At 41.4% G+C, this 22,043-nt stretch overlaps 2 protein-coding genes across 3 annotated transcripts in view; both read right to left on the bottom strand.

Moving 5' to 3' along the window:
* Positions 1–4,038, bottom strand: part of eea1 (early endosome antigen 1) — a 30,250-nt gene extending 26,212 nt beyond the window's left edge. Inside the window, exons 1-3 of one of the 2 annotated variants that reach the window (XM_086027583.1) lie at positions 3,877–4,038; positions 1,782–1,859; positions 1,581–1,693 (exon numbers count right to left, since the gene is read on the bottom strand). In XM_086027583.1, the coding sequence (XP_085883709.1) occupies positions 1,581–1,693; positions 1,782–1,859; positions 3,877–3,900 (215 nt within the window). In that variant the 5' untranslated portion in view covers positions 3,901–4,038. Of the gene's footprint in view, positions 1–1,580; positions 1,694–1,781; positions 1,860–3,876 lie in introns of those variants that run through there. The other variant, XM_086027586.1, reaches the window with a different exon arrangement.
* A 527-nt stretch (positions 4,039–4,565) lies between these two features.
* On the bottom strand, positions 4,566–21,886 carry nudt4a (nudix (nucleoside diphosphate linked moiety X)-type motif 4a). The gene is made up of 5 exons (XM_086027592.1): positions 21,426–21,886; positions 15,060–15,170; positions 9,526–9,570; positions 9,142–9,229; positions 4,566–6,973 (listed from the first exon to the last, which is right to left on the bottom strand). The coding sequence occupies exons 1-5, from the start codon at positions 21,522–21,524 to the stop codon at positions 6,750–6,752; spliced, it is 567 nt and encodes a 188-aa protein (XP_085883718.1). The 5' UTR covers positions 21,525–21,886; the 3' UTR covers positions 4,566–6,749.
* Between the last annotated feature and the right edge of the window lie 157 nt (positions 21,887–22,043).

The following is a 22,043-nucleotide window of genomic DNA, read 5'->3' as shown; positions in this document are numbered from 1 at the left end:
AACCCAAAATGCAACATAATAAGCAATTTCGACTTGCCTTGCTTGTTTACAAGTAGTTCCTGTGGCGGGTCTTGTGCCATTTTTAGGTCTGTTACTCTGTTAAAACGTTGATTAGGAGCGTGTGCAGTGTGACTTGCAGGGTGCGGGCTGACTGACTGGCTGGCTGGCTGGCTAGCTAGCTAGCTTGGAGAGGGCGGCGCGGCAGAGTGACTCGTGTGCGCATGCCTCTAAACAACTCAAAATTTGTATTAATAATTGTTTTTTTTTACGATTGTGCCAATTTTGTAATCGTGGAGTGTAATAATCGAAATCTTAATTGAATTTTAATTAATTGCACAGCCCTACTTCACATTATATTTAATTATGTTATTACTCTATGTTTTGAAGTGCAGTATTATAGAAGGCTATCTTTCCTTCTGAAAAAACAGCACTTTTTTTTGTTCTTTTGGAGGGGTTTGGAACGGATTAACGACATTTTCATTCATTTATATGGGGATACAGCGTTTGACAGTTTTAAGAGTTTAAAGTTACAAGCGTGGTTAAGGAACAAATTAAACTTATATCTCGAGGCACCGCTGTAACTTAAAAGTCCTTTTTTCCACTTTATTCAGGCGGCAGTCAATCTGAAGCTGGCTTTTGAGTAAAATTTTGTACCACAACACAAAGTAAAAGAATCGACCAAGTGACGGCTAGCAACTCCAAAACTAAGTTGGGGCACGCTTAAGTCAAGGGACCACTGTCGTAGTTTAATTCCTCCAATTGTCGATTAAAGAAATTTAGGCTGGGTATACACATGAAGACAATCGGCCCGTTGTTGTCCCAATTTTACCACTTCATGAAAGAGGACGTCAAATCCTGACCAACTATGATTGTCCTATAAGGTTATCTTTCTGTCTGAGGTGTTTTAAGAGTGGATTTGTCACGATAATATGGTCCGAAACAGGTTGGAGTTGACAATCTTGAATAATAAACATATTCAAGATTTATGACTTGATGTCTTCGTGTGTGCAGGTGAAGCCGACGTCTCCCTGAGTCATTTGACTGTGTGAACTCTGACATGAACGGAATGTAGCCAAGTTCCCTGACTTCAAAGACAAGGAAGCGGCAGAAGGTAAAGCAAAATATGAACTACCAGATATCGTTTTTTGTTTTTTTTAATAAAAGTGTTCTCCCCAGACATCAAGAAGTATTTTCCACAGCAAGTCTTTTCTTGTCGACACCTAACGATGCTCCTGGCTATGGTCCTCTTGGGAAACACTCGCGCATATCCGCAGGTATCTGTTCTCATCATTTTTGTGATATCTTTTACGACCATGTGAGATTTCTGCTTCAGTGGACGTAGTTTCAAGACACAATCTTAATGTGTGTGGTGCTCTCTGTTGAAATTATCAGACCACAGACCACACCACACAAAATACAACCAAAATTGTATAATGCCAGATTTTGAAGTTTTATGTGTGGGGTCTGTTGCAGATTTTAAAAAAAACGATTTGACAAATCCTTATGTGTGTACCAGGCCTCAGTCAAAAGCCTATTAATAATAAGTGGTATTGAAATAAATGAATAAATAACAATCTCACCTGGTGGGGGCCACATGAGCAGGAATATCTCCAGTGTCATGGAACAGCTCATAATGCTTAAATAAGTCCTCTGCTGAGCTGTGGGACTTCATGCATTGAGGACAGATGAAGCCCTAAACACATACATGGACATGATAACAAATGCATTGCTACAGCTTTGCTAATAAGGAAGAAAAAAATAAATTCATAATCATCAACTACCTCAGAAGTTTGATCATGGTTAACGTCTGTGCTGGGCTGCTCCGACTCTGCATTCTGGGAGCCTCCTTTCCCAGGAGTCTGGAAAACAGAGAAACAGAAAAGGGTCGTAGCTTGAGCATAAAGGCAATCTTTTCAATCACCTTAAAGGGAAAACAACGATTTACCTTTATGACTAGCCACAGCATTATCTACTGAGTATACCTCCATGTACTGTACATTTAAACAAAAGCTATATGAACATTTTTGGGCAAGCAAATATAACAGTGTGAGGGGTGTCTGATATTAAGACAGTTTTATGGGTGGATGGATAATACAATGCAGTGCAATTCTACACTGTTGTAACCTACAACTCCAATATTATACAAATGCATGGTTATCCCTCTAAATAGCACTGTTGGGCATATGGGTAATTAAGGAGGTGGAGCAATAGGTCCTGCTTGCTACATAAATGGAAAGGTTGGACCCTTGAGTTCTTATCTCATGTATTTTAACCTTATTTATTGTTAGTTCATGTTGGGTGTGTGAGGCACTGACCAAATAACTGTGCTATTCCTTGTTCTGTTTTGGATGCCACATGAGGACATATTGAGTGATTTATGAATTTGGGATATTACAACGGCTATTTGAAGTCTTTAACATATTCTGTGGAACAAGCCTAAGTCAATTGGAATATAGGAGGAGTGTGTGGGTGAAAGTCCAAGGTCCAGACAACAAGATGAAACACTGTTGTATCTCTCCATTAGCCTTGTCAGGTTACAGCACGGAAATGTTCCCACACCACACGTCAGGGGAGGCCGTGTTCATTGATAGCTCCAAGTGGTGCAGTTATACAAATGCTCTTGAAATGGCTAAATGCTGGAACATTGGCCGGGATCCAATCAGTGTAACGTCTTCTCTAGTCTGAAGTACCATAGAGCAGAGAGGGTCACCTCATTGCAACTCAACTGAAGAAAAGTCTCACCTACTACATGAGCTCAATCACAACACTTTTTTCCCCCAATTGATACATGAGATAACTCAATATCTGTGTCAGGACTAAGGACTATGACCCCAGAATATGATTGGAGGCAAGGAAGGGGGTTGTAAGTGCGCATAATTACACACATCTTTACTCATTTCAAACATTAACCACAACCTTACTGTTTGATTTCATAACAAGAAAAACAGAATGTCGATCATCTAAACTTAATAATGCATTCTAGTTTGCTATATTTCAGTTTCTTGTCTGGTACTTTTGAATTACTGTTGTGAAATAGCTTTCCCAGAGTAGGCAAAGATAGACTTCAGATAGCCCTTCACTCTAAAACACATATGCGATTCTGTGAGTATTACAGGTACCACTTATGAAGCCAAATGTAGAGCGATGCTCTCCGAAATTTCGCCGTTCACTACACTACATCGCCTCCTGGGAAATGAAGTCATTTAGAACATATGCTTCGGAAGTAAATGCGAGGAAAACATTGTTTCCAAACAAACAAGGTCACATTGCTGTTATCTTTGGAATGAATGTGTTTTATTGAATACTGGCATGGTAATTTACGACTGAATAGATGGTCAAACTGCAAAGAAATGATGTAGCATCAGTCAGTATGGGGCTAACGCCAATTAGCATTTATGGAATGGTCGATGAATCAACCAAACACTGTAGCTAACGGAAACCAATATAATATGCACATCTGGTGGCCAATGATGTTATCTGCTGATGTTGTTCATATATGACACGCCGCAGACGTTGTCACGCTGCCGAATTACATAGTGGTGTGATAGAATGTACATACTATGTGTTGATACGACACTGAATAAAGTAGCCTCCGTCAATTTAAACGGGTTAGCATCTAATGCTAACTTTGGCCACCCAACATAAGGAGTGCTTGATAAATTGACCGCTACTTGGCGGATTGTGTTATTTTTCGCGAATGGCCGTAAATCGTCGGCTCTAACACATTTCCCCGCCCATCCGCGACAAGTTGATAAATAAAAGGCGCGTCCCCAGTAGAAACCAGCAAAGGACGGGCCTACGTTTCACACACACAAAAAAAACGTATTTGGCTCCAGTAAACGTCATATAGCGCGGATTGTTGTCGTGGAAGCTTACCATTTGTAAAATCCGTCTGAGCATGGCCTTGTCAGCGTTTGACCCAACACGAACCCGAATCGCTTTTCCCCGAAGGAAAGTTTACGTCGCTGGAGCACAGACACCTGACCAAGACCAGGCAGGCAGAAACAGAGAAGGGGCGGATCTTGGGAGGGATGGCTATTCTGAACAGGACACTACTCAATTCATGTCGTCTGGAAACACAAAAGCATGCAAATGTTGGATTGTTCGTTAGGATTTTTTAAAAATACATTTTCACAAACAGCGTTGGGAGTACACAGCAGCACATCTCTCTGCGAACATATAGCTTATCAATGAATAGGAAAAATCTTATATTTGCTAAGTGTGTTAAACTTGGCGACAAAACACTATTATGTATGACCACCCTTTGATATCATTCAGAATGAATGAATGAGATTAGTTTAAGGAAAAATTGACATGGTTTCATATTTTAACCAGAGTCAATTCATGAAGCTTTGTGAAATCAGTTATAAAAATCTATCTCAGCTTTCATATGTTTTTGGAATTGTGAATAATGTTTTATTTAGTAACTCAGATATTCCTGTCAAATGATGCACATTTTTGGGACACCTCGTACACATTTGAAGTTATTTTTCTTTTAGACTTCATTCCGATTTTAATGTTAATACTAATTTAAAAAAACACTAGAATCCCTTAGCTCTCTCTTACATAAGTTTATTTTAATTTACTCTGCATCTTTACAGTTTTAGCAGTTCGCAAAAACAGTTTAGTATTCTCTCAAGCACATGATATATTCCTTAAAGTGAAAGTCAACCCAAAAATATTTTTTCCAAGACTATGTTCTATGCAAGCCCACTAGTTGAAACAAGGCATTCTAATAAATATTGCGTTTGTGGAATAAGAGTTAATCCACCCGTTTTTAGCAATCTCCGGGGGCGGCCATTTTGTCACTTCTGTCGATTTAAAATGACATCACAATTGCTCTGGGCTCAGGTAACGACTAGGGATGCTCCGATCGATCGGGTACCGATCATGATTGGCCGATTTTCGTGAAAAATTACATGATGGGAATATTTGATCAAAGCCTTTTATTGCCGATCAAAACATCCGATCACCCGCAGCTCATGCTTGGTTGCCGCGAGACGAAATGGCAAAAAAGTTGATTTGTTTAATACGCGACGACGTCCCTCCGTCCAAAAGCATCACTCGCGCCACCCTGCACGCAACCGCGCCCGCCCGCGCGAGCTACATTGACTCCAATTGAAACGCACCGCCAGAACGGCTCCCTAACGCAGCCGCACCTCCGCTGCGAGCAGATCGGATGTTTTGATCAGCAATAAAAGGCTTTGATCGAATATTCCGACCACCGCAGTTGGTGTGAACATAGCATTGTCTGCTGTGTGTTTGGAGTTTGCGTCTTGTAATACTGTATATGCCATGAAAAGGTACCTCGCGCGGGCAGCATGGCCAAAAGTTTCAAAACAGCCAACTTAATCCGACATTTGAAGAATAAGCAATTGGGAGACTATGGTGAGTTTACGAGGCTCACTGCATTGAATAAAGTCAAGGCGGACACAGCGCAGTATAAGTGGCATTATTGCCACAGGGACACGCATTGTAGGTCACTTGTAGGCAACAGACCCACTATATCATTTTTTAATTTACAAAAAGATTAACAGTGACTTTTTTCTCGTTGACAATTGCACAAGATAGTTTGTCTATGCATAAGACAATAAAGTTCCTGAGTCGTTTCAATTTAGGAACTCATTGAATAGTTGATTCAAGTGAAGCCTACATATGACTATTTTTTCTACTTTGTTTCTATTCTGAACCATGCAATGTTTAGGTGGCATGTTATTTATTTGACTTTTTGTATAATTAAGTCTTTTGAGACTGCTGATTATTTTGATCAGGTAAAAAGTGTGTTACTAAAAGCTGGTAAATTTAAGTTTTTCAGTTATCTTTGTGACTGAATAATTGTTGTATTGTGCCAGCAACAGTTTTGTATTTCTTCATGCTTTTGAAAATATATAAAGATGTTTGTCAAAATTACGGCAAGAATATGGCTGGGTTTTTTTTCAGATAATATTGCATAATAGCAGTCACCATAAATAAATGGAAAAATACACAGATATTCCATGTGATCGAAATCGGTATTGGCCGATTGCGTGACATGATCGGTATCGGTGTCATAAAACCCGAGCGGAACATCCCTAGTAACGACCAATCGTGGCTCAGCTTCAGAAAACAGGTGAGCCGTGATTGGTCATTACCTGAGCCCTGAGCAGTTGTGATGTCATTGCAGTCGACAGAAGTGACAAAATGGCCGTCCCCTGAAATGGCTAAAAATGGGTGGATTTTGCTCCTTAACTTATATTCCACAAACGCAACATTAATCAGAATGCCATGTTTCAACTTGTGGGCCTGCTGGGAACATATTCTTGAAAAAAATGTGTTTGGGTTGATTTCCTCTTTAATATTTTGTCAACAAGGCACTTTGAGCATGATGACTTCCTCTAAGAGGCAGCACTTCTCAGTACTGGGCACCAGGAAACCAAGCAAACACTGGCAGCAACAACATTCACATACTGTATTATTAATCATCAAGAATAAAAATGACCTTTAAAGTGCAGACGCAACACTCTAAAAATAACGAGAAAGAATTAAAGTGACACACATTTGCTCAAACACTTGGTGATGATTGCTATAAAAATACACATACAAGTGTAACTATTATTGGAAAATATTTTGGCACTCTCCAAGACCAACTCAAAATGGGTTTCAAATCGATGTCATGGTTGTCCGTACGTCAGTGTAAAACTCTGCAAGTCATGTAGGTAACAGTGTGTTTCAGATAAGTCCATCTTGGAGTCCTTCAAGAATCTCTCTTCTCAATTGACGAGATCCAAGGTTTGTGCGGCACTAACAACGTAGTTGGGAGTATTGTTGTCCATCACTTGGGAGCCCAGTGTGTTGCCGTTACTTGGGTGACACGCTGGGCCACAGGTGGAGTTACGGGTGTTCTTGAATCTGTGCAGGTACTCGGCATGGACAGGCCTGTGGCTCTGCAGCACCCGGATGGCTTCATCAACTTTGAACCACTTACGTTTCCTTCCTGCACACAATATCAGAGAAGAGAAAGTAAATGGTTAGCATGCTGCACTACACTGATCATCCAGTAGAGGTGGCTAAATTAGACTTGGGGGACCTGGTGGTGGGTGATGAGTGTGTCATGTAATAAAAGGTTACACCTCATTAAGACATAGAGACGAATTTGACAATGCAATGTAAAACTGTAAAGTCTCCAAATAGCATATGATGTGTTACATGCAATTTTATGCTACTGCATACTTTCCTAGGATGACAAAGTATTGCAGACTGCTTCTCTAAGCAAACCACATTACATTTGTTGAGTAGCTTTTTTAGTACGCAGGTTTGTCATTTCAGCAATCTGTACATTGGACGTTGATATGTACACAGTTGACATAAAAGGTCTGAACACCCCTGTTCAAAGGCCAGATTTTTGTGATTTAAAAAGTTGAGACCAGGAGAAATCATTTCAAAACGTTATTCTTCAATGAATGTGACCTGTAACCTGTAGAACCCGAATGAAAAAATAAAGTATATGTGCTATGGGGGAAAACAAACACACACACCATTAAACTAATACTTTGTTGCAGCACCTTTTGCTTTATTACAGTGCTCAGTCTTCTGTAATGAGTCTATTGGTGTGGATCATCTTAATATGGCCATATTTGCCAACTCTTTGCAAAAATGCTCCACATCTGTCAGATTGGAAGGGCATCACCTGTGCACAACCCTCTTCAGATGTTTAATCAGATTTAAGTCTGGCCTGTGGCTAGGCCATTCCAAACCTTACATGTTCTTCACTGAAGCCATCCTATTTTTTATTTGGAGGTGGGCTTTGTTTATACCTACACATATAAACATATTGTTCGATCCCGGCTCTGGTCTCCCTGTGTGGAGTTTGCATGTTCTCCCCGTGCCTGCGTGGGTTTTCTCCGGGTACTCCGGTTTCCTCCCACATTCCAAAAACATGCATGGTAAGTTGATTGGACACTAAATTGCCCCTAGGTGTGATTGTGAGTGCAGATGTTTGTCTCTGTGTGCCCTGCGATTGGCTGGCAACCAATTCAGGGTGTCCCCCGCCCACTGCCCATAGACAGCTGGGATAGGCTCCAGCACGCCCCGCGACCCTTGTGAGGATAAGCGGTACAGATAATGGATGGATGGATATATATAAATATATATATATATATATATATATATATATTTTTTTTTTTTTAGGGGTGTAACTGTAGTGAGTGTATTAACCTGAGTCTTGAGCAGTTGTGATGTTATTTTCAGTCGAAAGAGGTGACAAAATGGCCGTCCCCTGAGATTGCTAAAAAGGGGTGGATTTTGCTGCTTAACTCATTTTCCACAAACACAATATTAATCAGGTGGTCGACTGGTTAGCACGTCCGCCTCACAGTTCAGAGGTCGTAGGTTCGATCCCGGCCCCGGCCTCCCTATGTGGAGTTTGCATGTTCTCCCCGTGCCTGCGTGGGTTTTCTCCGGGTACTGCGGTTTCCTCCCGCATTCCAAAAACATGCATGGTAAGTTGATTGGACACTCTAAATTGCCTGTAGGTTTGAGTGTGGATGTTTGTTTGTCTCTGTGTGCCCTGCGATTGGCTGGCAACCAATTCAGGGTGTCCCCCGCCTACTGCCCAAAGACAGTTGGGATAGGCTCCAGCACGCCCCGCGACCCTTGTGAGGATAAGCGTTATGGATAATGGAAATTGAACAATATTAATCAGAATGCCGAGTTTCAACTAGTGGGTCTACTGGGATCATACTCTTGGAAAAAATGTGTTTGGGTTGAGATCCACTTTAAAGCAGTTCCGTCCTTACGTCACCTATCAAAAAGAAAAAAAAAAAAGAAAAGTGACGGGAGAGATGCTAACGGCAGAGGTTGATTTATTAATTTTTAATTTAAACTTCATTAGCTGGCCAATTCTATTGGGAGCCCCGGCGGGAACGAACGCACTGCACACATTCGGTCTGCACGGATGCGAGTGTCGGCCGCTTGATTGCGATGCCAAACCCTTTTTCTTTTTGTTTTGCCAGTCGTCATCTTCTACCAAGCAGAGATCTCCCTCTCTCCGATGTGCACGAATTAAGCGGCTGCGGCCATCAGCTTTCAAATTTGAGTAAAATGCTCTCCTCTGCTAAATGACATATTCACGTGTAAGTAAAAGCAGCAGCGTGAACGGCATACCTATGCTGACAGAGTCCTCCCAGTCCTCCAGTATCTCTGCGACAATGATGATATAGACATGTGTCCTGTGCTTTCTGTCTTGGTTATGCTGTAAAAGTTTAGATGACATTGCTTTAATTTCAATTGTACCAATGCATTGTGTGTAAAGCTGTCATATAAATGTGGTGGGCAAATTGCAATTACTGTTCTGTTTCTTAACAGAGACAAGAGGAACGTGACTAGTTAGCATCAAAAGACACTGAAGACAAGAACGAAATGAGTATCAGTATGAAAACGGGGCAACCAGATTAGCTCATTCAGAGCCATTTTGTATTTTGACTAGTTGTAATTTTAGTTTCATGTGTGGGTTCAACAAAAAATCCAATGACAGATTTACAGCCTTACCTCAAAAATTCCAAGAAGTCTGCCAAGCTTTGCCTTAACCCCAGCCTGTGCACGCAAGAAGCAAAACACATTCAGCAAACATCCATCCATCCATCCATCCATCCATCCATCTATTCTCTACCACTTATCTGGGGTTAGGTGGCGGGGAAAGCAGCTGTAGCAGGGATCCCAGATTTCCCTCTCTCCAGCAACTTCTTCCAACTCTTCTGGGGGGATCCCAAGGTGTTCCCAGGCCAGCCGGGAGACAGAATCGTTCCAGCATATCCTGGATTGTCCTCTGGGCCTTCTGTCGGTGGGACATGCCCAGAAAACCTCAACAGGGAGGTGTCCAGGAGGCATCCTTAACAGGTGTCTGAGCCACTTCATCTGGCTCCTCTCAATATGGAGGAGCAGCGGCTTGATTCTGAGTCTCTCCTGGATGACCAAGCTTCTAACCATATCTCTAAGGGAGAGCCCGTACACCCAGCGGAGGAAACTCATTTGGGCCGCTTGTATCCAGGATCTTGTTCTTTCGCTCATGACCCCACAACTCGTGACCATAGGTGGGGGTAGGAATGTAGATCGACCAGTAAATCAAAAGTTTTGCATTTCATCTTAGCTGCTTCTACACCACAACAGACCGATACAGTCCGAGTCCACATCACAGCAGACGCTGCACCGATCCGCCTGTCGACCTCCCGCTTCATCCTGCCCTTAGGCCCCAAGATACATGAACTCCTTCACTTGGGGAAGGATCTCATCCCCAACCCGGAGTGGGCACTCCACCCTTTTCCAACTGAGGACCCATGGTCTCAGATTTGCTGTTTTTCATCCCAACTGCTTCACACTCGACTGACAACCGCTCCCGTGAGAGTTGGAGATCGTGGCTTAAAGAAGCAAACAGTACCACATCAATACTGAGGCCACCAAGCCGGACCTCCCTCAACGCTTCGGCTGCGCCTAGAAATTCTGTCCATAAAGATTATGAACAGAATTGGTGACAAAAGGCTGCCTTGGCAGAGTCCAACCTTCACTGGAAACAAATCAGACTTACTACAAGCACTGTGGACTAAACTTTGACATCTGTAGTACAAGTACCGAACAGCGCATATCAGGGGGTTTGGTACTCCCAACTCCTGAAGCACCCCCCACAGAACTCCACTAGGGACACAGTCAAACACCTTCTCCAAGTCTACAAAACACATGTCAACTGCTTGCAAACTCCCATGCACATGTAGAGATGGTCCCCTGTTCCAAGGCCAGGATGAAAACAACACTGCTCTTCCTGAATATGAGATCCAACCTCCCAGACCCTTCTCAGCAATGATCGGGATCGGTATTTGTTTAACCGTGGCGGTGAATCTGCCGTTTCTGCCCCACATTCTCTGGCTCATGAAGCCGCGCCACCAACGTGTCACCGGCTTGGAAGCATAGGCCGCTAAGTTAGCAGCTTTCAAGGCTCCGAGGAATGATCTTATATTATACTAGCTAGCAGAGCTGGGCATCGCCTATTTCCCGTCTGCATATTTAATCGACCAACGTGTTTCCAGTCGGTCCGAGTCATCCAAACGACGTCGAGAACAGACTTAACCTGTACCACGTCTCACGCAGGTGCCGCACTCCTGATACGCGGCTGAGTAAAGAAAACCTAAAACAGTGTTGTGTACCTTGCGGTCCCACAGACGCAATGACAGGTGCACGATATTGTTTTTTTTCCCGCTGATCACCATGCAGTGCGTGTGTGTGTGTGTCTGTTGTCTTTGTTTGATTTTTCTTTGTTTGGCAGTGTGTCTGCTCATGCGGCTGTGTGTGACGTGAAGATTACATTCTCAACGCCGATTGGCTGTCGCCGACGAGGGATGGACCGGGACTACGTAATCGATTAAATATGCAGGACGGAACGCGGTGGCGGTTAGGCCATGCCCAGTTCTGTACATTCCATTTATTTCCATTTCCATTCATGCATTTAATTAATGAAGTTATAAGGACGTTAATCCTTGTCATGTGTTTGATATCAGTGGTTGAAAATCATATTTAATTCATCATATTTAACTGTCACATTCAAGTTGCACTGTTTTTTTTTTCTCAAACGGTGATTTTAGATTGTGTAAAATAGTGACATCCCAGTCAATTTCTTTACCACAGTTGCAACACAGTAAGCATCACTTGTGAAAAACAAGATGTATCTAGTTTTGAATGACATGACAAGTGATTGATCTAATCAATTGATACAGATTATAATTATTAATGACAACTACATTTGACATTCTGTTAATTAGCTAATTAGACAAATAATTTAAGTCTACAACTTCTGTAAATGGTTAGAATACATAAAGGTAAGAACAATTGGCCAATTAATTGGTCGGGCTCTGAATTTGTACTGGTGGCCCAGTAGGGCCACCTTTTGTGAACTTCAGGTGGCTCGACACGGTCACGTGGTGGCCACGGGCCATCAGGCCACCGTTAATGTCGAATCCTGCGTTACCCCAATGGCAACAGAAGACAACAACAACAAAAGATGGAATGACCATGCCATAAAAGAGGTGAGATGGCACAACAGGGATGACCAGGTAGGCTGAATATTAGGATAAGGAGAGACTGGGCGATGTTGTTCACTTTACAGCAAATTAGTATTGTGGTTTAGGAGACGTCAAAACATCAACTCAGACAGACAGTCTTGGACTGAATTTTGTAACATGTGGATAATGCTCCAGAAAGCTTTTAGAGCCAGCTTTTAGTCAACGCGTTTCTTTCTGGTGGTGCATATGATGCATTCCAGCGGATTAAGAAATTGTTTAGCAACATGAACCTCTGATGTGTGGCATTTTAAACCTGGCCTGTAGAGCTGCCAGCTTCAGTTAGTAGGGATCAGACTACCGCTGTGCCCCAGTTCCCTAAGACATACTAAATGTTTCCAGTGTGTGTGTAACTGACACACTGTGAAAAAGCAGGAAAGTGGAAAATGCATGCTGTACACATCAGTAAAACTACAACTGATCAAAAATACCAGTAACAATTTTCAGTGCCAACATTCACCACACTATTTTTACATTTCTATCAATGCTAGCCGAATTTTTGTCAAAAATGAAAAGAAAACTGCTTTGGAAGAGAACACAATAACTTAATAGTATGAAATGAAATGATACAAATATGACATTTCTAAGTTGGAACAATTACATGAATCTATGCTGTCAAGTTGAACTGTATATCAGTGTACTGAAATATGATGATTTGAGTTGTTGGTTTGCAGCTCATCTATATTCAGACTTGACTGGTCATAGGCACATTATGGAGTAACCCGAGAGTCTTCCCAAATGTCACTGCCATACTTCAAAGTTGTCAACACGCTACAATCCAATGCACAACTTCACAACACAAACCAATTAATGTAGCCAAATGAGCCACGTCCTTATGAAACCACAAAGCAATTCAGTGGCTGGGCACCAATGCTAAACATTTCTAACATTCACCTGGAGCGACCTTGTTGCTCGTGACATAACCAGAGCTGCTGTAGGCACATAGTGTATGCCAATTTGACATTGTGTCTAAAGTATTTATGCATGCGTGTTTACAATATTATAATTATGTGATGTAGTTACTGTATGTTCAACTCCTTTCTATTTGTTACTATGATGACAGTGTAAACCAGCATCAATATGTTTTACTAACAATCACATGAGGATCGGTAGCTCAGAATGGCATCAGTGATTTGGTTCAATAATGGCATGATGCATCTTATGATATTTTACACAAATTAGATTTTATGGATGGACACATTATTCTTTGATTACCAACTACAAATTAAGAATAAAATAATTATATAATAAAATCATAAAAATCACAAAAAGGATGGCATGTTTTAAAAAATAATTACAAAAAATAAAATACATGTGCAAAGCAATAACTAATGTTAAAATACTTTATACTAAAAGGCTCGAAATAACGTTTTGCCTTTGCGGAGCAATTTTGCTAATAAATGACTTCATTTTGGAGCAACTTTCTAATTTTGAAGACCAATTTTTTGCAGGTACATCCCGGAGAACTGAAGCAAGGGTTTTATTTTAAAACAATCAAAATATGACAATGTTGTATAATGAAAGATTTTTTTTTTTTTTTAAATAAATCAACAGTTTTTATTCATTAGTCACGTTGTGCATAGCACCAAACTGTGTTTTCTTGTCTACAAACATTTTCAGTGGGGCAATTTCAAACAAATGTAAATTTCAGTTTACATTTACCGGTAGTAGGTTTGAATGAGTTGTATGTTCTTTAAGCAAAGTTAAATTGGGGGGAAAAAAAAAAAGATGTATTGTAATGTAATTTTGAGAACATTTGCTGTGCAGATCTCAAAAGTAAAACTCAGGACTCTACTGTGAAAACAGACAAATAACATTTCTGATATTATAAATATTGTACTTTGTATACGATGTTAATACTTTTAAGCTTATGAGCCACTCCTCCTGGCTGACCCACACCATAACGAAACACATTACTTTCCGATTTCAGTCCTGTTTGGATTGTATCGTCGCACACTTATTAAATTGCCTGCTATTTTGCATATAGAGCCAGACTTATGTGAAAAGTATACTTGATCACCCAAGCACTGAATTCCGGAGTGCCACAATTATGTCAATAGTAGGGTTAGCTTAGCAATTAGCATGGATTCTGCATCTTTATTGTCCCTTTGTGACAATACTTGTCAGAAGTGTAGCTTATTCCGCGCCATGGAGGCGATGATTACTGAAATAGGGGCAATTTAGGAGCGACTCCGCAACATATTTATCTACACTAGTAGCCAGCTGAAAGTAGTTGTTAGCTAGCTGCTGCGGCATAAATAGCACCAAGCTTGCCTCGATTTCTGAGGTGTGGGTAAAGTGCATCCAGCCCAGGGAAGCTTTTTTTTTTTCTTTTCTCGAAGTTGGTAGCCGTAAACACTAACGGAAGCCCATTTAAAATGATAGTCGGGCCGGCCTATAGACGATTACTATTTGGTCCGGCCGGAAAAAATGGCGGATAAACGGACGAAAGGGTAACCCGGCTGTAGGCGGAAGGAGATATAACGGACCGCAAATTTTTAGTAAAATGCCCAGCTCTGGAAGAAACAGTTTTCACTATTATCAGTACGATAGATATTTGCCATACATTTCACAGGGGATTTGTTTTTTCTATACATTAAATATTTGACTTGGGCCTTTCTTTAGAGAGCTTGCATGTTCTGCTTAGTTTGCATTCCATCTCCTTTCAACATTCCCAAAACATGTATTAACTGAAGAACAAATTGCCTACATAGTGTAGGTGTACATGTTGTCTGGCTGTATGTGCCCTGTGATTTACTTGCAATCAATCCAGGGTGTACCCTGCTTCTCACCCCAAGTGAGAAGGGACAGAATCCATCTCACCAAGTGACCCTGAACAGGATAAGTGGTACAGGAGATAGATGGATGGATGTTTCTCAAGCATGAACAATATACAGGTCTTCAAATTACAGTTTGTAGTGTTATGCTACTTGCAAATTGCATGAATGAGTGTCCATTTTCTTAAGATGATGACCTTACCTCCTCATAAAGTTCTCTGACAGCAGCCCCACAGGGTTCCTCATCAGGCTCCACCCCTCCCCCTGGCACAATCCATTGGTCTGGATGTCGGCTGCTGCTCACCAGTAGCACCTACATGTGAGAAAAGACTTATCACGTCTTTTCTGCTGGATGGACTGGCTGAATTCATAGTGCCGCATACAAGCAATGTCATATTCTTACAAGCTTTGAGTATGGGTAAAATAATTCAGAGGAAAATATAAATACAATTTTCAGCCATGTGATACAGTATTTGATCAAACTAACGTTCATATTAACAAAGTTAAGCAGTGTAGTCCAGGGGCGGAGCCAGAACGTGGCTAATGGGTGGGCCTGGAAAAATCAGGGTGGGCCTGAATATTTCTCTCACTTCGCACAATCCTCCTGTCCCGACACATCGTATATTCAAACAAAATGACAACCCGAATAATATGAAGTTCAGATCTTCCTTAGACAACCACAATTATGCCATTCTTAATATTTGATTAGAAAGACCCAAATAATTGCATAATTTACTAAAAATGTAAAAGTATATATTTTTTCATGAATCTCATTGGGTGGGCAGTCTCTCAATCTTGGTGGGCCTGTGCACACCCGGGCCCACCCATGGCTCCGCCCCTGGTGTACTCTCTGCTTTCTGTAGTGAATTACCTTGCAGAAACTAGCAAAGGGAGTAATTAATTCAGTCATAATTAACAGTAAAAAAATGACATAACCACATCCGTCACATGGTGTGTAGGCAGGATGGCGATAGCTGACACAGCTATGTAAATGTCATTTATTACCATTTACTAAATGGTATGACATCATTTTACACTTATTGGTATCCCTGAAGGAGAAATTCAACTCACACTCCGATGTATACACTCTTTGTTGCAAACCACACATAGAACCAGATCACACACATGCAAGGAGAGATTCAGAGTGAAAGAGATGCACTGCACCACTTGAGCTGAGGTGGTGGGGACAATGCCTTGCTCAGGAGTACCTCGACCGCAACTCGCAAGACTAGCATGGCTCCAACGTTTTGTCCATTGGACTCAAACCCCAAAGTTTACCCTGTTGCCCCCAACAACCAAGATTGGAGAAAATTTAATGGAGTGAGGTTCTCCAGGCTCTATTTCACTGCTTACTCTCTTTGTGCATCTTTTCGTGGCATGTGTTGCAGTATAAGGGCGATTGGACATTACACTGCACACAGGCTGGTCTCGAGTTGGCTGCAGGCTGCAAAGTATGAGCTCTGGGTGATCGTTTTTGTGATCGGTAATAAAAGGCATTGATTAACACTGTATGGCCATCATGTACTTTTCCACGGAAATTGGCCGATCATGATCCGTGGCCAATCAATCGGAGCACCACTAGAAAATAGTTGGCCTCTTACAGGTTGGATCCCAATATGTGGGCGTATGATGGCCACGGTTGCCCAAGAGGGAAAATTTGTGGATGTATTACTTAAAACCCTGAAATATTTAGTATCATGTGTGAAATCTTACATTGAGAAAGCCATCCTCCACAAAATGAGCCCCAACACATCACAATTATGGTTCCAAAACACTTGGGAGTTTCTCCCATCCAAAAACTGAATCGATTTATTCATCAACTTCTCTGAGGCGGGCAGCTCAAGCAAAGTTTTAGCTTTGCACGAGATGCAGGTGAGTTGACGGCATCCGTCATTTTACCTGAGTTGAGTGGGCATGTAGCAATCGCAAGGTGGGCATCACGTACTTCAATACGGTAAGAAGTCACGAATGTAGATCACAACGGCGTGGAATTCAAATACTCTCATTTTGCAGGTATTTTGCTTTTCAGGAGGCTATTGCATGAAAACGTAAAATTGCATACCGGTACATGTCAAATTTAAATATGTCACCGACTCATTTTGACTCATGTTAAACATAAAAGAGTGAGGGGGAAATATATTCTGATGGTATTTACCTTTAAGGTTTTTTTTAAAGTCCAATTTCAGTCAGACTAACCAAAAGACAAAATGTTCTCCAATAGCATTGAAACATACTGACTGATAACAATTTTACAGACAAATACACATGCCATTCAAACACATGCTGAAAATGCAGACAGCTGCATGTGCACACGTGTGCCCACATACACACTCAGTCAACAGGCTTTTCTAAAAGCCCCGGATCAGCGGTTGCCTTTCAGTGTGAAAACAAGAACGCTTAGCACATAAGGTTAATGACCCCAGCCGGTAGCTTGTCAACAGTTAACTTCTTGTGCAATATAAGGTCACACTACATGTGCTCAAAACAGTCCTGGGGTCAAATAGAGGTTCTTCAGGACAGGTCATTTTGAGAATGGAAAATACTGTATTTCCGTTGTCTAACATCATTCTAAAAATGGTCAAATGTATCTGTTTATGTAACAAATAAACGGTAACACAAGTGCAAAAAAATGTCTTTATCAGTTTTATTAGTAAAACACTCAGCCGTAAGTTTAGGATGAATGACAAAGGCATCTAATTCACTTGCACGAAACTTCCACTTCCACGGTATTACATTATTTAAAGGGACAATGTGTAGAATGTTTTGATTTTTCAATGAGTATTCATTTCAACAATATGCAAAAAATATCCCCTAGCACATCAACGTAATTATTTTTGTATAATCTTAGGTGAAGCAATCTCTAATTATATTACAGAGGGCTCGCCTACACTACAGGCGGCTGTCATGTTTCGCTGCCATCTTTGTGCTACGGATACTCGAAGGAGACAAACTTGGCGAACGTCGTTCCTAAGCATCATGACTACTGCATGTGTAACAAATGCAATGCACTTACTTCATGACTTGAGGGAATACTATAAGTCGTTTGTGATCAAATTTTTCTTGCACCTCTGCTGAAGAAAAAGTTGGTAGGCTTGTGACGTGCGGTCTCTCGGAGGCACCGTAGTGCGTGTGCTTCAAAAGGCACGTGCTTCCATCTTAGGTTGTAGCATCCTATTAGTTGACCACTAGATGGCACTAAATTCTACACATTGTCCTTTTAACATAACCTTTCTTTTGTAGAGTATTACAAGTGCTTTGGACCTTATAGCAAACCCTCAACAGCTGCACTGATGAGGGATTTTGGTTGTACACTAAAAAATGTAAACAAATCATCAACAACAACAACAACTCCCCAAACATGTTTTTCTTCTGGTTCATGTGGGTCAAGGGATTCAGCCCTCTTGGATTGGTGTACAGTGTTCAGACAGAATCTCCTCTAATTGGTAAACACTGTCTTCCCTCCACTGGCAGTTTATACTATTATCACACTAATAGTTGTTCTATAAACCCAAGCAAGAGTGGAGGAGAAGGCTGGCGGCAGGTATTTCTTAAAGCTGAGGTCATGCAGTAGCTTGCCAAGCACACTGGGTATGTGAAATCCACACTCCATCTTGAGGCTGCTCTTAATCCGTTGCAGCCTCAGTATACTCAAAAGGGACAACACAGAGTGTAAATAGGTTCGTTAGTTAAAGTCACCACTGTGTAACTTTTATATCCGTTTCAACATCGGCCCTGAAGCATCGCGCTGACGAGCTCTCTCCAGTGTTCAAAAATGTGTAAAAGTGATGTATTGACCTGTCCTATATACGTCCCTACTACATTAAAATGATGGCCGAACATCAACATTGGCTACGTTTACATGGACACATTTATTCGGACTAGAAGCCTGATCGGAATAAAAACGCTCCATGTACAACACCCCATTCGGAATATTCTGACCTGATCGAGACCATTCCGATCAAGATTTTATTCCGAACGAGCGGGGTGGTTTATGTCAAATGATAATCTGATCAGCGCACATGAAAACACTCTTTTCAGACATTTCGGTACAAACTACCGTCTTTACCGCGCATGTCTGTGTCAGTATACGCGTTTCTGTTATTCCCGGAAGATAGTAAAAGCAGAGCGAGCGAAAGACATGGCGGGCGCAAGCAAATACGAATACAAAAGTACGTTCTGGAGGATACATTGAAGCTCCATTAGGAAGTGTTAACACGACGTAACAGCGCAAAGTCGACCTTTTTTTTCACCTGAGACCAACATTTAAAACATACATTTTCCATTATATGTCCTCTTTGACACCTTACTAACAACAAGACAAATGTGCCTTGTTGAGTGTAAATGTCTTATGCCATTTTATTAATTTTTTCCCATTGGGTCCTTTTTTGGCATTTTGCAAAAAAACAATATGAATATCATTAGAGGGAATGGGAAGATATTTTAGAATGACAAATAATGTTGTAAAATGTATATCTATATATCTGACTACTGTATAGTCAGACTTCTCAACAAAGCCCATATCTCTCAATAATGATATATAATCCATCCCTTGATGTACAACGCCACTTGCAGTTAAGTTGGAATGTTGTGAAAAACGTATATAAAAACATAAACAAACAAAACAATACAATAATTTGCAATTTTTTTTCAACCAGTATTTATTTGAATACACTACAAATGCCCGATGTTTAATGTCCTTACTGAGAATCCTTATTGTTTTGGGCGTTTTTTTCATCCATCCGCCCTTAACAGAAATGGGGTAATGGCTGTTACCCTGACATGCAGAGGACCATCACAGAAATTGTGAAGTATGCAACAGAAGCAAACTCTAGAGCAAAACGTTGTGTGACAAGCGAGATGACTAATTCTTCCTGCGCTACAATCAGCAATAATCCAAGTAAGTGATTTTATCACATGACGGCACAGCACAGAAAAGTACCAGGCAATGAGGAGAAATCTGGAAAAATTGGCAGCTCCGGAGCCGGGGCCATGGAAGCAAATCTGCAGAGGACAGCAAGAGGCTGTACCTTGTTTCTAAAAATTGCAGCTCATAGGGCACTTAGTGTTGGGCACACTGTGTAACATTCAACACCTCCCCAGAGTCCCCACACACCCACTGCCAACACCGTCACATCTCAAGCGCAGCTCAGATGGGACACATCCACTCTGCAGACACAAGGACAACGAAGCTAGACTTTTGATTAAATAGTGGAGACTATCACGTAACATGTTATCAAAGTGCTTAACATTTCAAATAATTTATTTATTAAATGAATTAAGTTTACGTCTGCTGTACAATGGCTTTCACTGGACATTGCAGTTTATCCCTGAAATTGGCTGATGACCATTTCAGGGTGTACCCCGCCTAATGCCCGTAGACAGATGGGAGAGGCTTCACTGTACCCGAGACCCTCGTGAGGATAATCAGTTCAGATAATGGATGGATGGACAGAGCTGGGCACTTGACCATTTTTTGCCGGTCCGGCCGCGACCCTCCACCCTTGACTTGGCTACCCTTCCGGCCATATTCATAAATATTGTCGGCCCCCGCCCCATTCCGATTAGTGGGCCGGACTAAAATCAACTTCCGGCCATGCTTAGTCCAGCCGTTTTTTTAAATTTGTGACCCCCCCACCCCTCAGCCCCAAAAATGGGCATCTGGCCGGGCCGGAGGGTCCGACCGGTCCGGCCCAGGGACGGACTGCCCAGCTCTGTGGATGGATAATAGTTTATCACCATTTGAAAGCCACTTGATTAATCCTGATGTTTTTGGGGTGGTCGACAACTAAGTCCATCCAGTGCAAATCGAGTGTAGTAACAATTAGGGCCCGACAGATTAAAAGGTAGTCAACCCAAAAAAGTTCTATACAAGAATATGTTCTATGCAGGCACACTAGTCTAAGCATGGCATTGTGATCAATATTGCATTTGTGGAATATGTGTTAAGCAGCAAAATCCACTCGTTTTTAGCCATCTCAGGGGGTGGCCATTTTGTCACTTCTGTCGACTGAAAATGACATCAGAGGTGCTCAGGGCTCAGGTAACGACCAATCACAGCTCACCTGCTTTCTGAAGCTGAGCCATGATTGGCCGTTGTCTGAGCCTTAAGCAACTGTGATGTCATTTTCAGTCGACAGCAAGTGGCAAAATGGCCGCCCTCTGAGATGGACAAAAATGGGTGAATTTCACTGCTTAACTCATATTCCACTTGTGTAATATTAATGACAATGCCATGTTTCGACAAGTGAAGGCGCATAAAACATATTATTGCAATGATTTTTGGGGGCTCTTTAATCAGCCGGCCAATTCAATTGTACAATATTAGCGCTTTTAAAGTTGAAAAAAATCAGTTCATCAAATCAATTATTTTACAATAACACATTACAACATGGGACAAAGATAATGACATCCATACAGTCTGTATATTGCTACACTCATAACCATGAACGCAATACTTGCACACTGAAAGCCCTTGCAACCGGACTAAAATGAATGAGAACTAAAGTTACGTTATAACAAATGAAGTACACAATTTTTAACAGTTAAACAAACACACTTTTCGTCTTACCTCATCTTCGGACTCGCTTCTGAAACACAAACACGCCGCTCGTCTTTTGAACCCTTCGCCGTCATATGTCCTTGTCTTGTTGGGCTTAAACTTCATCATGTAAAATGTTGTACTCAATGTAGAAAACGCAGCAAAATCAAAGGCAGATGTCGGTAGTACGTGGACCTTCAGTTGTTCACGAGGCCAGGAGATAATGTTATCGTCGCAATTCCACAATGTTGACTCGCTTCATTCATCTCGAGACTTTTCCGCATCAAGGCGTTCATTGAACATGGGATGAAGTGCGTTTGCGATGTCACACAATCCACCAAGTCATTACTGAAGTTTCAAGTCGGCGGGCTTCTTTTATTAGCCGAGTTACGAGCATAGACATACATACTGGACATAAATAGATACTCCATTGAACAGGTTGAGCAGTTGCTGCTATACGTCAGCGAGTCGGCCATGTTGGCTGTGGTAGATCAGGTGCACCAAGTCAATGATAAGAAGAAAAACAATGTATGTAACTTTCAATCAAATGATTATCACTCTTTAGGTTACTCTATATGTTTTGATAAGAAGAAAAACAATGTATGTAACTTTCAATCAAATGATTAGCACTCTTTAGGTTACTCTATA

This window comes from Filicampus tigris, chromosome 4, assembly GCF_054856515.1.
Source record: "Filicampus tigris isolate MCC_2025a chromosome 4, RoL_Ftig_1.0, whole genome shotgun sequence".
Lineage (NCBI taxonomy): Eukaryota > Metazoa > Chordata > Actinopteri > Syngnathiformes > Syngnathidae > Filicampus > Filicampus tigris.
Note: the sequence above shows the minus strand (reverse complement) of the source record. Positions and strands in the feature narration are given on the sequence as shown.